This window comes from Ursus americanus, chromosome 3 (assembly GCF_024610735.1).
Source record: "Ursus americanus isolate L20-20 chromosome 3, mUrsAme1.1.p, whole genome shotgun sequence".
Lineage (NCBI taxonomy): Eukaryota > Metazoa > Chordata > Mammalia > Carnivora > Ursidae > Ursus > Ursus americanus.
The window spans coordinates 44,521,422-44,537,579 of NC_142129.1; the positions used below are offsets into that span (position 1 = coordinate 44,521,422).

The 16,158-nt window shown below is 56.3% G+C and overlaps 1 protein-coding gene across 2 annotated transcripts in view; it reads right to left on the minus strand.

The window, feature by feature from the left end:
- MINDY4 (MINDY lysine 48 deubiquitinase 4) overlaps nucleotides 1-16,158 on the minus strand; it is a 103,202-nt gene that overhangs the window by 18,304 nt on the left and 68,740 nt on the right. For both annotated transcript variants that reach the window (XM_045792919.2, XM_087860934.1), the window contains exons 13-14: nucleotides 13,288-13,355; nucleotides 987-1,050 (exon numbers count right to left, since the gene is read on the minus strand). In XM_045792919.2, coding sequence (XP_045648875.1) covers nucleotides 987-1,050; nucleotides 13,288-13,355 — 132 coding nt within the window. The remainder of the gene's footprint in view (nucleotides 1-986; nucleotides 1,051-13,287; nucleotides 13,356-16,158) is intronic.

Sequence of the window (16,158 nt, forward strand, 5' to 3'; positions counted from 1 at the left end):
TAAAAGCCATGCCCCGGTGAATAAATCCCTCCGTCAACACCAAGACCCCTGCCCTGGTGACAGTAAAAAAGGCCCCCTCTGATGGCCACGGAGGGAACCCCATTGGAGGGAGATAGCGAAGGGGCCCCTTTGTGTCCTTGCAGAGGAAATGAGAAGGAATTTGGAGGAAATGTCTGCTCTGAGATACTGCACCTCAGGGGCGGCGGCTAAGAAAGGCGCGGCCTTTTTCAGATGGGTTTGAGTTTTCCCACCTGATTTTCAAGGGGGAGAAAAAGGCTCCTGTTCCCCATCCGTCTCAAACCTTCCTCAGCGCAGGAAGCCCTCTTGAAATGGGGGAGAAAGGGGAAATAGGCTGCTCCTGCCCCAAGACTCAAAATCAACACAGTAGCAAAGCTTAGGGTCAGGTAGCCCCTTGCTACTTAAAGTGTGGTCCGTGGACCAGCAGCATCACCTTCTCTGGGGAGCCTGTTAGCAATTCAGAACTTCAGGCCCTAGGCCAGACCCACTGGATCGGAGCCTGCTCTTCAACAGGACTCCCAGGGGGTTCTAGGGCACATCAAAGTTTAGGAAGCACTGGTTTAGTCCAAACTCCTCCTTCTACAAGTGAGGGAACTGAGGCCTGGGGAGCGGAAGAAGATCAGCTCAGCTTGGGGAGGGTCACTGCCAAGCTGGTGCCCTGTGTGAACACAAAGGGTGCCATGGTCCTCATCTCCCCAGCTGGCCCAGAGCCCCCAGTCTGTCCTCGGGGCTCTGACTGGGGCGCTGGGCTGTGTGGTGCCTGGCTCTGTCCTTGGTACCCCCTGCAGAGCCCAGCACACAGAGCGGGCACAGCAAGCTCTCAGAAGCAGAAGCTGAACTGAGTGGCCTTTCTAGGTCCATGCCAGAGGCTGGCACATGCTGGGAAAGGGCTGGCAGGGGCAAAGAAAGAAGGGAGGAGGAAGGAAAAGAAGCACTCAGCTATCCGGCACCCCACGACACCCCCTGACCTGGGTGCAGTATCCATGTGCTCCAATCAGGTGGCTGGTGGGGACATCGAAGTCCTGACGGACACTAGAAGACACAGACGAAGTGGTATTAGCACGCCTCTGCCTGACTCGGGCCTCCCCAGCAAACCTCTCTGGGTGATCAGGGGCTCCTCTCAGGCTCCAGTCTGAGGCCCAGAATTCTGGATTTGGGGGCAACCCAGTGCTCCGCAGCTCCCGTTCACTCTGCTCTGGGCAGTGGCCTCCGCTCTGGCTTCACCGGGGCCACTACCAACATGCAGAAGGGTGACAGAAGCGTGACACTGCAGGGAGGTCCCTGCATTTGCAATCCAGCACCCCCCATTCCCACCCCGACTGCCGCTTACCAACTTGGGCACTGGGACATCCCCTTCTATCTCCAGGCCTCGGCTTGTGAGTCTGTTCAATGGGAGCAATGGGAGTCCTAAAATAATAGTTGCCATCGCCTGGGCACAGACCGTGTACCAGGCCCTGTACACACACGATTGCTCAAATGCCAAGAGAAAACCAAGGCTCAGAGCAGCGCTGACTTGCCCAGGGCAGGGGGCTTATGGGCTATGGAGCTGGAGGGGGACCCCATGGCCCATCTTGGAAGCCTGTGCTCTCCCAACCCCAGGTCACCACAATGGCTCTACCCTCAGATGGGGGCCCCCCAAAAGGCACGAGGTGCAAAGCCCCTTGGCCAAAACGCATCCCTCAAACCAGAAGAAACCGATTTCTTAAGAGCTGTACAGAGCCGGGGACTAGGAGTCACTGTCAGCATGGCTCTGTCACAGGTGAGGCCAGCACCAGGAGGCAACCCCAGCCCTCCATGAATCTCAGCGCTCTCCAACCAGCTAGAAAGCCCACCACCAGGACACAATACCTTTTCCCTAGCCCCACGTAAATCCTTGTTGATCAGAACTGTGGACGAGTGAACAGGAAAGGAGCCAGCATCTCTGGAACGCAGCCCCACCCCCGGCGAAGTAAGGCTTACTATATTTTATAGACATGGAAAGACTCAGAAGGGCATCGCTGGGGGTGACGGGAGGCCGCGGCACATGTCCTGGGGCACGCTGCCAGCCCAGCGCCGTGCCCGCCGCCCAGCCTGCCTCCTCCGGCCCCACCCCAAAGAGACCACAGACGGACAGCCCAGAGGAAAGAGCTCAGCAATCACAATGTTTGTTTTCCCTTTTAGTGGAAGAGAAGAGAAACCTGGTCTCAATTTTATGCTTTAAATCTAAGATCTGCCATAAGTCCACAAACCTAAAACACCCTGGCCCCGTCTCCTTCCCAAACGAGTTTAGAAACTCAAGCTCCATGACCTTTGCCAGAGAAATGCTTTCTTGTGGTTTTTAATAACCATGGCTAAATGGGGATGGTCTGGGGTCCACCCAGGAAGATGGGCCGGGTCAGCACTGCAGGCGCCCGGCGGAGAAGCACGGAGGCCTGGGGGTCCTGGGAAGGGCCTGGGAGGCTCCCCTACCAGAGACAGCCCAGCAGGCCTGGGAAGGAGCCGGCTGGGGCGCCACATGGCCGAAGGCAGTGCTTGACTGGCGCTGGTTCAGGCAGAAGAATTGATGGAAACGCTCTCCGCAGCATATACGGGCATCTTCTGAGGAGAAGAAAATAACCTCAAAGGAGCCCTGGGTGGACTGATAAGCATCGCTGGTCCCGAGCCAGCCCAGAGCTTTCAGAAGCGGTCCGATCTTCATAATCTCACAGCCTCGTGCTCACCCAGCGGGTTTGAGAGCCTGCGTCAGCTGAGAGCCGAGGGACAAGCAGAAAGGACAATGGGAGGAAATGGTAATTGCATCCTTAGGTGCAAACACGATGGGAAATTCAGGAGAGAGCGCGGAGCTTGAAAGGGAGGAACGTCTGCATTTCACATTAGGGCATTCGCGAGACGCCAGGGAGCAGTTTACGGCTTAAGAGATTTACAACTTTGGCAAATCTAGATGCCCAGACCTCCCTCTAGGGGAATTCCCTGGAGAGCAGAGTGTGAGGAGTCCTTGAGCAAAGGAAAACTGCTTCTACCCTGCTCAGAGAGAGGGCAATTCAAAGGGCAGGGCTGTCACCAGGTCGGAGTTCCAGCTCCAGCCTGCTGTGTGGTGGCCGACCTCTCCTCTCTGGGCCTCAGTCTCCCCTTCTGTGACATGAGGGCCTTGCACAAGATGCATGGTGCTATGGGCTGAACTGTGTTCCCCCAAATTCATATGTTGAAGCCCTGATCCCAGTACCTCAGAATGTGGCTGTGTTCAGAGACAAGTCCTTTCAAGGAGTGATTTCAGCTCCCCAAGCCCATTAGGGTCACCCTAATCCAGTCTGACTGGGTCCCTGCAGGAAGAAGATGCCAGGGATGCGAGCTTGCAGAGGAAAGACACAGAGCCTGGCAGCTGCCCGCAGGCCCAGGAGAGAGGCCTCCGAGGAAACGAACCCTGCTGACACCATGATCTTGGACGTCCAGTCCCCAGAACTGGGAGTTTCTGCTGTTTAAGCCACCGAGGCTGTGGCACTTTGTGACGGCAACCCTAGCAAACACACACCAAGCGGCCTCCAACGTTTGTTTAGACTCAGAGCTCCTTCTTCAAATGTCATCTTCTAGGCAGAAGCCAAATATGTAAGACATAAAGGCAGAGCTGCTCTGGCCGAAGGCATCCCATCCTTCTCCCTCTTCCAGCCCCTAGAGCTCCTCTGGGGAACCCCCAGGTCTCCAAGGTCATGCAGCGTCCTGGGAGCAGGGGCCAAATCAGAGGAGGGATTGCCTGGGCTCTGAGGTCCCCACACTTGCTGGGTTTGTGAGCCACAATCTGTGAGAAGCCCTTCCCTGGGACTGACACTGTTCGGTCCAACAGGCAGGCTGTCCCTTCCCCCGTCCACCTGGGGAATGGACAATGTTGGGCTCTAAAAAATTTCTGCACAGCCTGGGGCCAGCTACCAGGCTGGGTGACAGGAGCCAGCAGGAGCCTGGACCTGATGAAACCTGTGCCCTGAGGCTATCGTGCACCAGGGACCCCTTCAGGGAGCAGGAGCTTGCCTGGATTTGGGATTCTGAGAAGCACAGGGTGGGAGGAGCCTGAATGGACTTGCCCAGGGCCAGGAAACTTATGAGGAGTGGCTTGACCCTGGCTGCCCTGCCACCGGCCTCCTCAGCATTCTGGGAGCCAAGGGCAGGAACCTGGACCCATGGTCAGAGTGACAGCTCGCCTCCGAAGGATCCAGTGGAAAAGGACCAGCGAGCTCTGCCTAGGATGCCAGCAAGGACTGCTTCTCCCAGCTGTGCCCCCATCGAGGGTTCCCAGAGACCATGCACTGTACCAAGAAACAGAACAAAGAGGACGCCAGGGCGGGCAGAGACCTCAGGGCTCAGCAGTTCGCAGGTGGGAAAAATGGATGCCTAGAGAAAGAACACAGCAGCCTAGGGCTCGTGACAGGTGCCAGCCCAGACTCGGCGCCCACAGCTGGGCTAGAGCTCTGCGGCCTCCCTCCAGTCGCTCCTCGTCACATGTCTCCAAGGGGCAGACGCACTGTCACTGAGCAGCTTACAGGGCTTGAGCTTTGATTCTGTAGACCCTGGAAGCTCACTTTCAAATACACCATCCTCTTGAAAGCCTCGTGAGGCCAGAAGAGCGAGGACCACCATCTCCATTTCACCAACGGGGGATACTGAGGCCCAGAAAGGAGAAGGGACTCGTGGGCTTGTGATCATACAGAGAGCAGGCCAGGACTGCGTCCCAGAGCCAACACCACACAGTGTCCACTGTGGCCTAGAACATGCGATGCTCCACCTGGCTGGCCAGCCCCAGGCAGGCCCAGGAGCCTTGAAGCCCCACTCCTGATGCCACGTCCCTTCACCCTAAAGCCTCCCCAGCACACATCTGAACATGTGAATCTGGGTCTCTGGCACCAAAGTTTCTGAATAAGAAGAAAGTAGGTCTAGTTGGCCCAGACACACGTTTCCAACCTACAGTCAAAGCCACTCACCTAAAATCAACGTCCGCAAGGTGGGGGCAGCGGCCAGCTCGGCCTCAGACTGGCTGAGTCACCTCAGGCAAGTCCCTGCCTCGCTCTCAGCCTATGTCTTCACTTATAAAACCAGAGCACTGGAGCCAGGAGTCTCTGGGGACCTTCTGGGATGTGAACGAGTGTGCCTGGTTCGTGACTCTGATGTTTAAAACATCATGCCTAAAATAGGTGGTAATTAACCCGGGAGGATCCGGCCAGCCACCTCCCTGACCCCAAGGCACCTGACCCCAAGGCACCAGGCCCCAGGAGCGGCACCACACCCCGCTCTGGACGGGCCTCCCTGCTGCCCCGTCCGTTGGGAATTCTATTGACTTTTAAGGACCAAACAATAGTGCGAAGGGCATCTGTGCAACGACTAAGAGAACCTGGGCTCCAAAGGCAGGGGGCCCCTGGATTCGAATCCAGTCACTGCCACTTACTGGCTGTCCCCCTCTCTGAGGCTGCCTCCCCCTGCAGTAGGGGTGGGACGGTGCCTCCCTCTACTATAGACTGCTGGGAGAGCAAGGTGAACTATATAAAGCATCTGGCATTTAGTAAATGTCACTTCCTTTTTCCTACGATAACAACAATAATAACAACTAAAAACACAATGACCAAGAGGTCATGATTCCCGCAACCTCAACTGCTCGTGTCATGGCCAAGAACCCAGAATAAATGGGGGCCTGCAAGCGGTTGAAATGTAACTATGAATATCTATAAAGGACTTGGGTAGAGCGGATATGGACTGTTTTCCCAGGAAGGCCTGCAGGGAGTGGGCGATGAGTCAGTACACCTGCATGGCAGGCCTCCGCTGCCACCTGCCCTGTGTGACCTTCCGCAAATTGCTTTCCATCTCTGAGCCTTCAGTGTGTCATCCCCAATGGGGCTAACAATGTGCACCTCGACGAGCTGTTGCCACAAGGGCCCAGCCCTGAAAGGGTCTCACAAACAGCACAGAGCTCCCCAGGTTGGAGGCACAGGTTGTGACTGCCACTCTCCAGGCAGGGACCGGGACAGGACAGAGCAAGGTGGGGTCTAGGAGGGAGGGCAAGGCGCATGGATGGAGAGAAAGGAGCCGGCCTGGAGGGAGGAAGGGAACAAAGAGGTACCCAAGCCCTTCTCAAGCTGTCTTCTGCCTCACCACCCGCTAGACCTCTCCCCACGTGCCGGCCCTTCCTTCCCAACCAGACTTAGTGCGATTGTTCCCTGCAAACCCCCACCACTGGCCTTCACCTGCTTTGTTCTTGTGGCCTGCCAAAACCCTTCCCACCTATCCCCCAGAGCCCTGCTAAATGTTGCCTCTTCCGCAAAGACACCTCCCTCGCCCCAGGACAGATGTGCCCATCTCTCCTCAGCCGGGCCCTTCTCAGAGCACCCGCCCAGGCTTTTCACGCCTTGTCCCTCCAGGCAGCAAGGACTTTGACAGCCAGGGTTACATTGTGTCCATCTGGCCCCCTGGCACTCAGAATTGGTCTCTAACTCTGCAGATACACAGCAAATGGGCCCTAAATTCTGGGAGCCTGGCCCACCCCACCCCCAGGAGAAGCTACAGGGAAGGCCCGGAAGGAACAGCCTCCAGAAGCTGGATCCCAGGAGGTGTGCGGAGGCAGGCAGAAGGAAGCCTCCCACCCAAGCAACGGAGGCAGGCCTGGAATGGAAGATTCTTCCAGAAAGTTAATTGCTTCTCCCTCCTCCTGAGGCCCATCCTCTTTACCTGGATGCCCAGGCCCTTCGAGGAACATGAAGGGATAGCCGTTGGGTAAGTGGGTAGGGTTGCTAGACGCGCCGAGAGTCAGGAGACTCTCCGAGCTCTGCCACTAATGCCAGTGTGGACTGGGCATAGTCGCCCCCTCTGCCACAGGAGGCTCGGGGTGCCGCCCTCAACCACACCCCGCCGACACTCACTAGTCCTGTCATGCCACCTCAGCAACCTGGGGCCGGCCTTGCTTTGGCCCAGACAATGCCGGCTGAACTGAAATGGAGGAGGAAGCTGGTGGACAAGCCCCTGGTCTGGTGTTGGCCCACTTGTTTCCCACTTCTCCTTCTAAGCTGGCAGACACAGCAGGGCAGTGCCTGTCACTCCTCCCCCAGCCCAGGAAGCGGATGCACGCACAGGGTCTTGACTGGAGGCCAGGCCACACAGAGAGGGCTCAACTTGCCAGCAACCTGCCCTAATTTCTTAGAGCCTTGGTCCCCACATCCGTAAAATGGGATAACGGCCCCAGGCCTGGTCTGGGTGGTTCTGTGTGTGCCGCGTTATTCTGGGCTGGAGGAGTCCAGGTGGGTGCAGCAGGAGGGTGGGGGAGAAAGCTGAGGGGTATCCCATCTACCCCCTCCTGTCACAACAGCACATCTGGGACCACCAAGAACCTGGGATTCTCAACAAGGACAGCCCCCTGCTCAAATCCTTATGCCACAAGCCACTGGCCCAGCCCACGACTAAGGTGGTCTCTGCCTCGGTGAGCTCTGCCAGATCTGGAAGCTTTGTCATTGCTTTTCTTTGTTTCTGAGGGGAGCCTGTGGGGGCCTCGATTAAGGCCCAGATCTGACCCACTCCCAAACCCACATCTGCTCTCCTGTTCTTTGATGAATCCCAAGCTCCCAGTTCCTGACTAGACAGCCCACCCCTCTCCCTGTCAGTGTGGCACCCCTCTGTGGGTTCTGCCTGCCTTCCAGGCCCTCTGTGTTCACACGCCCCATGATGGGTGCAGCCCAGGCCTGGCCACCATGAGGTGTTGGGAATGGGGTCATGGCTGCCAGCAGGCTGAGGGGCACTGGAGAAAGGGCTTCCTCGGGGCACTGGGGTGGCTCGGTCGGTTCAAGGTCTGCCTCTGGCTCAGGGCTTGATCCCGGGATCCTGGGATCAAGCCCCACATCGGGCTCCCTGCTAGGTGGGGAGTCTGCTTCTCCTTCTCCCTCTGCCCTTCTCCCTGGCTCCTGTTCTCTCTCTTTCTGAAATAAATAAATAAAATCTTTACTAAAAGGGGGGACTTCCTCTCTGCAGGGCTCACCGAAGCCCACCACACAGCAGGGCCCTCCTGAGAATACAGCTGAGACAGAGGAAAGAAGCATGACAGGACAGAAGGAGGGACACCATGTCCCAAAGACGCTGTCTCGTTCCTGGATCCAGACACTCCTAAAGGCCTGGGCTTTTGATATGAATCAATTAACAGTGCTGTTTTCTGCTTATACTGGCTAAGAAGCAAGTTCTGTCACTTGCCTTGCATCGCCAACACTCACGGATGGCTTTCTTTCAGGGCTATTTCCACAAAGAAAGAAACTGCTGTTGTTTTTCCTCTCCTGGAGAAAGTTTTAGAGAGCCACAAAGCCACCACGGTGTGGGTGCTGCCCCTCATGCTCAGCGCCTGCATTGTGCTGTTCAGAAACTACTTCAGCAGATGACAAGCTACTGCCTATTTTGGACTCTCAAGATTGCCTTTGGACGGCCCACGCTGCCACTGCAATGAGTGCCACGGGTGTGAGGCACAAAAAGGGTCTCTTCCCAAGCTGTCCCCCCCACCACCCGGGCCTCAGCCACCAAGTGGGCATCTCCGGAGCCTTCCCTTGTGTCCCCCGAATCCCAGGGTCCCAAGCATCTTTGAGACCTGTGAGAGCATGCTGGGGAAAGTTCTAGGTCATGCGGTTTGGAAAGCGATAGAGCTAGGTAAGCATGAAAGCCTGTATGAGATTTACTGTAAGCAACTCAAGATCTTAGGAAGGAAAATAGATGGCTGGAAATCAAGTGGAAAAAAATAAAACCTTCACAAGGCTTTGCAGTCGGCACCAGTAAACAAAATTCAAAGGCCAGCTTCGCTACTGTTCTTCCGGCCTCTGAGGCTGAAGCGGCCAGGCTGTGCCCGGCTATGTTCGCATCTGCCCTTGGCAGCCTCACCCTGGCTCCCCACAGAGCTGGGAACAGCCCACGACAGGAGGCACTGATATGGGTGCAAGGCCTGCCCCTGGGCCTCGGGCAGGCATCTGAGAGCCCTTGCTCGGATGGCCATGCCCTCAGGCACACACACACACACACACACACACACACACACACACACACACACTCACACAACCAAGTCACCTTCACACAATCTTGAACATCAGCACCAACACCCACGTCATCTCACACCCAGCCCTGCAACCTCACGGATCCCTCGTCCACGCGCACACCAGCACAAGAGCACACGCATGCGCCGTACTTGTAAAGAGCCAGGGGGTTCCCAGCCCCCCACTCGGCTTCTCCCCTGCTGCTGCGCAGCACATGATCTGAGAGACGGCCCTCTTCGGGCTACCAGGACATGTTTGCAACTGCTCAAAGTAGTAACAGATCACCCTGAAACGGCATCAAAGGGTTTGGCGAGGCTGAACCTGAACTCCAGAGCAGGAAGGCCCTCAGGGATCGTCTGGTCCTACGGCTGGTAAGCTGTGTATGCAGAGCTGGGGCTTCTCCAAACAGGGGTCTCCTGGGGCCAGGCTGGGAGACGGGGCGGGGGGGGGGGGTTTGCAGGGGTCTCCGCCTCCCCAACCCCCCAACCACACACACACACACCCTAGTCTTGCTGCGTCTGCTTTTTACAGTGAGCTTCGGGATACAGTTTATTTGGAAAAAAGTCAGATTCCAGGTTCACTACAGAAAGAGTTTCAGAAGCACTGGTTTGCCTCCCATTAGAGGTGAAGGGCCTAAGGCGCAGGCTGGGTCAGCCATAAGCGTGTTGGCCCCAGAGCAGAGACGGGGACCCAGGCGTCCTGAAGCTATATCTCAGCCAACAGGTGGGATGCTTTCATGTGAACTGTCACCCACTGGGCTGCCCCGGACAAGCCTATCAGCTCAGCCTGACATACAGAGCCTGTGCTAGGTGCCATCTGCCCCCATGTACCCAAGTGTCCCTAAAGAAAGGTGTTTGCAAGCTGCCAGCCCCTGCACTTCAGCCCCAGGAGGAAATGGGCTTTCACCACCCCAGGACGTTGTCACTGCCAAGGGAATCACAGCGAACCTGCAGCTAGGTCTGGCATCCATCCTGAGAACAGAGACCAGAGGCTGTCGGAAGCGGAGAAGCACCTCTGGAGTGTGCGATGGGCACAGAGGAGGCGTGGGCTGTTCCAGAAGCTCCCCTTCTAAGGCCAGAGAACAGCTCCTTCAGAGCAGCCCTGGAAATGCCAGGAATGCTACCGTGTTATTATAAGTAATGTCAGCGTGAATCTCTCAACAGGACGCGGGCACCATTTCGACAGGCCATTCTCCTCCTCACCATCAGGCCTGTCTCTTCACCTCACACTGCCACCCTTTTCAGGGAGCCCCCCAGACCACAGGGAGGAGTGACTGGCTCCACTCCATGTCACCAGCAGCCCTGTGCCCAAAGCCTGCCCTACTCTCCACCCGAAGCTCTCAGTCTATCTAGAAGTGGTTTTGAACTTGAACAAATAAGGCAGAGGAGAGTGTCATCTCAAGCCCGTCTCTGGAGGGCGCACTCCCAGGCTGGGGACTGGTTCTCCCACCTCCCCTTTCTTGACCCTCTGAGCAACTGCACACAGCACCCCGGGAGCCCACCAGGCCGCTGAGGACGTGCCTGCTGGGTGAGCACCACCACAGCGGGACCCAGCCCCCACCTGCAGGCCATCCCTGGGGCCATGTCTCCACCGCCAGGCACCAAGCTGAGCCTGAGGGCAAGACACGACAGGATGAGCACAGCTGTGACAGGGTCAGGCCAGCAGTGGCCATCATCGAAGGCTTGCTACCCACCAGCAGCCAAGCCAAGCACTCGACCTATAAACCTTCATTCGATCTGGTAAAGCAGGAATTATCATCCCCCTTTCACAGAGTGAGAAACTCGGGCTCAAAGGAGTAGAGACTCAGGCCTGAAACCAAGCGGCAAACCCAGTCTGGGGCCCGGCTGTCTGGGCTGAGCTGTGTGGGCCTGGGGCCAGTCTTGTTTCTTCCTCTGAAAGTTGGGGAGGCTGATGAGAGTCACTGGTGCCACCTAACAGGGTTGTGTGGGGACGAGGCACATTTCCAGTGTAACATGTTGCAGCATGGGATTGGGTACAGGGGAAGCTTTCTGGATGTTGCCTACTCTCGTTCCCACTGCTGATGAGGGTGTCCTCTGTGTTGCCTTCTCAGAAGGGGAGGGGAGGCCCAGGAGTAAGACAAACCCAACCAGTGCCCTGCTGGGTCCAGTGCTAAAGCAGGCCTCTACGCCGGTCCTCCTGGAAGGCAGGGGACAGGCTGACCAACGTTGCCCCTGGGGGCTCCGACACCATCGGCCTCCAGGACCCAGGGAGGGTCCTCAGGAGGCCTGAGTGGGAGGGAGCTCATCTTTACACACTTTCACTGCTCTGTCCTGAGAACAAGGGGAAGGAGGTGACCCCAGGCAGGTCTTGTGGGTCCGTGTGCCTGTGTTTGTGTGCGTGTCTGTCTGTCCGTATATCTCTGTGTGTATGTGTCTGCGTGGGTTTACATGTCTGTCTGTCTTCACGTGCACGTATGTGTCTGCATGTCTGTGGAGGTGCATCTGTGTATCTCTGGGTCTCTGTGTGTGCGTGTATATGCATGCCTGTGTCTGTGTGTCTGTATATTATCGGCATGACTGTGTATGTAGTACCTGTGTGTCTGTCTGTCTGTGTGTCTGCGTGCCTGCGTGTGTACAGTGGAGGGGAGGACTGTGGCAGGCCTGAGACTTCAGGCCTATCAGCATGAGGCTGTGCAGGCCCAGCAGGGCAGCCTTCCCCCCACAGATGCCTCCCAGGTGCCACACCCTGGGCAGGGACTGACCCCTGCCTGGCTTGGCTGGATGGGGCAGGGAGGGGGCAGAAGCAGCCCAAGTCCTCTAGCTCCAGACAATGGGAAGAGTAGCCTGGGTATGGGGCTCTGAAGGCCCCTGCGGATGGAGAAGGCCGCCAGAGCTGCTCCCTACAGGGGCGCACAGGTAAACAGCTCCCAGACTGGCGAGCAGGACCTGCAGAGCTGACCCGGTGACCTCCAGAACAGAGACACTCTGATCAGAGTCCTAGACCTCCAGAGCCAGAGGGTCCCCCATACAGATGGGGAAACTGAGGCCCAGGAGATCACACAGTCAGATGTCACCAAGCCTGGTCCTGAGAGCCTAGCTTCTTCTCCGTGAGCTCAGGGGTCTCACCCACACACCCAAAGACCCCCACCCAACCCAGGCAGCCAGGGATTAGCAAACCCAGGCCTGGGGAGGAGGTGGTGCGGCTTATGGTCTCCATGCACGTGAGTCCAGGCCAGGAATGAATCATATCATTATGGCAGGATTAGAAGAAAAATGCCATTAGAAAATCTGTGCGTGCACCACATTTAATAAGGTCAGTAGCAGCAAGCAGCAGGCAGGCTGGCGGCACGAGGCCACAGAGCCCCCACGTCCTCCTCCCACCCAAGCCAGAGCCTGCAGGGAATAGGACAGGCCCTGGCCAGGCCCAGCCACGCGGAGCAAGTTTCTCCTTCTGCCCGGGGCCTCCCCAGCCTGGACACCACACAGCTATTCTTTCTGCCTCCCCACTCCTCAGGGCCCACCTACTTGGGGTTGTTTCCAAATCATCCCCCACAGCAAGCACCCCCCAAAGTGAAAACTCATTCCCTGGGTCCCCCATGCCCTCTGGAGTCTGCTCTCTCCTTGGAAAAGGAAGCAGTAATCAATTGTACTTTACAAAATTGTTACTGTGCTGTTAATCTGCTGCCCTCCCTGGTGACATAATGCCCAGGTGACAGATACGGGTAAGAGGCCTGGAAAACTCGTGGAGGATGAGTGTGATGGAGAAAGTCCAGCTCTTGGGCAGCTCAGGAGGCTGCACTTGATAAGGATGCATGGATTTGAAGTCCTCTTGCTTCCAAGGCCCCTAGGCACCCGCCCATAGGTGTCCTCAGGGCTGGCCCTGGACACAAACGTTGCAGCTTTCCAACTGCCATGGCCTACAGTGAACCCCCCATCCTGAGTTGGTGGGGGCCCTCAGTCATTTCCCAGGCCTCTGCCTGAACTGTCCATCCCCGCACATGCACCAGGGGCATCCAGATGTGTGCTTAAGTATGCACACGCCGCTGTCCCACTGGGGGCCCCAAGGGGACCAAAAGCTCCATGGGTAGGGGTGTCTCTCCAGTCAGCCCCAGAGCACACAGGGAGACTGACAAGGTAGCTCTGAACCGCTGACCGTCCCCCACTCCGCTACTTCCTTCATCCTCTCAACCCTGCTCACTACACGCCCACTGCGCAGCACGCATGGCCCTGGGCTCTGGTAGGGGGCGTAGGGAACCAGACAGACAAGTGTGGCCCGGGAGGTAAGGGAGGAGGACACTCACAGCTCCGTGGACCTGGACAGGACGGCAGACAGCGTGAGCAGGATGCATCCGTAGGGCCCCGCCTCGAACTGGGAAGAAGAGAAAGCGATGAGCACCCACCAGGTCTGCACCCCCTCTCACCTCCTCGGGGCGGGGGACACACCCGGGGAGCAGCCTGACCCTGAGCCAACTGCCACTAGCCCGGTCCCAGAGGTTGCCAGGACTCCCCGGCAGGCCCCCTAAATGATGGGAAGCACACCAGCCTGAGTGATAGCAGGAGCGGACATGCTGCCCACCAAGAAGCATGGCCGTGACGTCCGAGGCCTGGAAGCTTGCCATGCAAGCTCCCTCCCCACGCGGCTGTCTCATGGGCATCGTCACACTGAGAGCTGTCACAGGCCTGTGTGGCAGTATGGGTAATACTGCCCTCTGCCACACAAGGAAACAGGCTCAAAAACTGAGCACCTGGCCCAAGGTCAAACCGCTGGTAGGCTCCATCGGATTCCAAATCCCTTACTCCAAAGACCTGCACTGTGTTAAGAGCAGCAGAGAGCGGGTGGGGGACAGAGTCAGGGTTAGGAGGGGAGAGTGAGGTGAGCCGTGCGAGTACAAGGACAGAGCCCGTCTTTCAAAAATGTTTGGCATTTTGTTCATCGTGGATTTTTTTGGATTAATTTAGATATTAAAATATTACTTTTGCTGATTACTGAGGATGTGGGTACCTCCTTGAATTCTGCACCCGAGATGAGCAGCTTATTCGTCTCGCCCTAGTCCCAACTCTGGGTTAGAGCCCACCACACAGAGCCCAGCTGCCTGGGTTTTTAAATCCTGGCTGTGCCACTCCTAGCACAGCGACCTTTCCTAACCTCCCTGTCCCCCAGTCTTCTCATCTGTAAAACAAGGAGGATGATGATAGGATAGGACCTACCCTCCTCAGGGTGTTGTGAAGAGTCAGTGAGATAACCCCTGTAAAGCCCATAGAACAGGGCCTGACACCGGGAGCGCCGTGAGTATAATGCTGGCTCTGCACTGCCCATCTGTGTGGTGGGCATGGCCTCCGGGGACGGGCTAGGTCACTTGGGCTCCCTAGGGAAACGTCAGCCCCCCCACTGCAGTGCAGTGTGAAGACCTTACTTATACCACTTTGGGGATGACACCCGTCCGCATCTGGGAGCTGTGAGGGCAGATGTTGTCTTCCCAGAGTCAGCGTTCCTTATGTGTGGTCAGTTTCTTTGTGGACTTGAAACCAGACCTAAAGAAACTTGTTTTCCAAAACAGTAAGAATGATATAATTTATCATATTTCCATTTTGCCTGGGTTGCCAGGAAGCTCTGAGCCAAATATGGTCCTCAACTGTGGTAATTATTTCAGCTCAAGCTTCTGATAAAATTATCTTTTCTTTCCTTCAAAACATAGTCTTCATTTTCATACAGTAATTCGATTAGTCATTAAAAAAAATTTCTGTGTGAATTTTTGTGCCAAGAGGATGGTTCCCTGCTGAGGCTATGTTTGTGAACAAGGTGGACATGGATTTGTCTTCATGGAAAGTAACTCAGGGAAGAAAGAACGAGAAGCACCTAGAAAAGAGTGGAGGAAGGGCTCTGCTCTGACAGGAAATGAGTGGTGTTCTGGAAACACACAGAGAGAGACTTCAAGCAGACTCAGGTTAAGGGAAAGAAGGAACGTAAAGGAAGGCATTCTGGAGGAAGTGATAGCTAAACCCAAAGGACGAGAAAGAATCAGAAGAGAAGGAAACGCTGTTCCAGGCAAGATGAAAAGCACGTGTAAAGGCCCAGAGGCAAGAGAGGGTAGGTTTACTACGGTTGGAGCACAGAAGAGCCCTGAGGACATCATTTTTATATAATTAACTTATTTTTATAAAATTTATCAATAACCGAATCTTTGGGGGGGATTACAAATGGAATAAATGAGTCGACAACAATCTTAAATCAACCTCATCATAATTCTCTGATCTCAAGCCAGTCACTTCGCTTCTGTTGCCCTCAGTTTCCCCATTTGCAAAATGAAGATGATGAATCCCATCCTGGCATATTTCCTTGGGTTCTGGTGCACATTCTATGAGACCGAGTCTGTGGAAGTGCTCTGGTCACTGCAGAGTACTAGTGATATCCTTGCACAGGGGGACACAGGCCTGGGAGGACTGGCACCCTTGTCACAGCTCTCCTGCAGACTTTCGTGTTGCCTGGGGGAGTGACAGAGCTCTCCATCTCCATTTCCCCTTGAAAGGTCACCCAACTGCTGCCACGGACTCACACATTGTCTTGGGGGAGCCATGACATTTTCTCGGTCTGTTCCCCTCTGCCATGCGTGTCACTGCAGGACTGCATGAGGCAGGGGACACGGGAGCCTGCTGCACGCCCTGCGTCTGTGTAAACATGGAGGACTACTGGTAGTATGCGGGCCAACATTGTCCACAGTCCTTGGGATTCCCTCAAGGACAGCTTCCCAGGAGCCTCACACGAGCCCCTCTGTGCGGACTGGTTAGTGAGACGACTGGGGCGGGGGTGGGGGGGATGGGGTGGAGACGCTGCCTGGGGCTCCTGGCCCCTGCCAAACACGACTGAATGGCACCAATATTCCATTTTGTTTAAAAAAAAATTTTATTAAAATTATCTCATCAAATTCAAACTGCCAAGACATGGGAGGCCACAGGGCAAGGTGCCTGCATTGAAAGGAGAGCTCCCCAGACAGGCGGTTGGGCCGGAAACCACCAGAGGGTCCGGAAAAATGTCTGGTACCGCTTGGGAAGAAAGGACCATTCTCCAGCCCTGCTCGGGCCCTGGAGAGACCGAAGCCCACCACGGAACCCCAATCGGAGGCAGGGGTGGGGGCCTCGCCGGCTCGTGGGGGGTGGCCAGACATCTCTCCCGG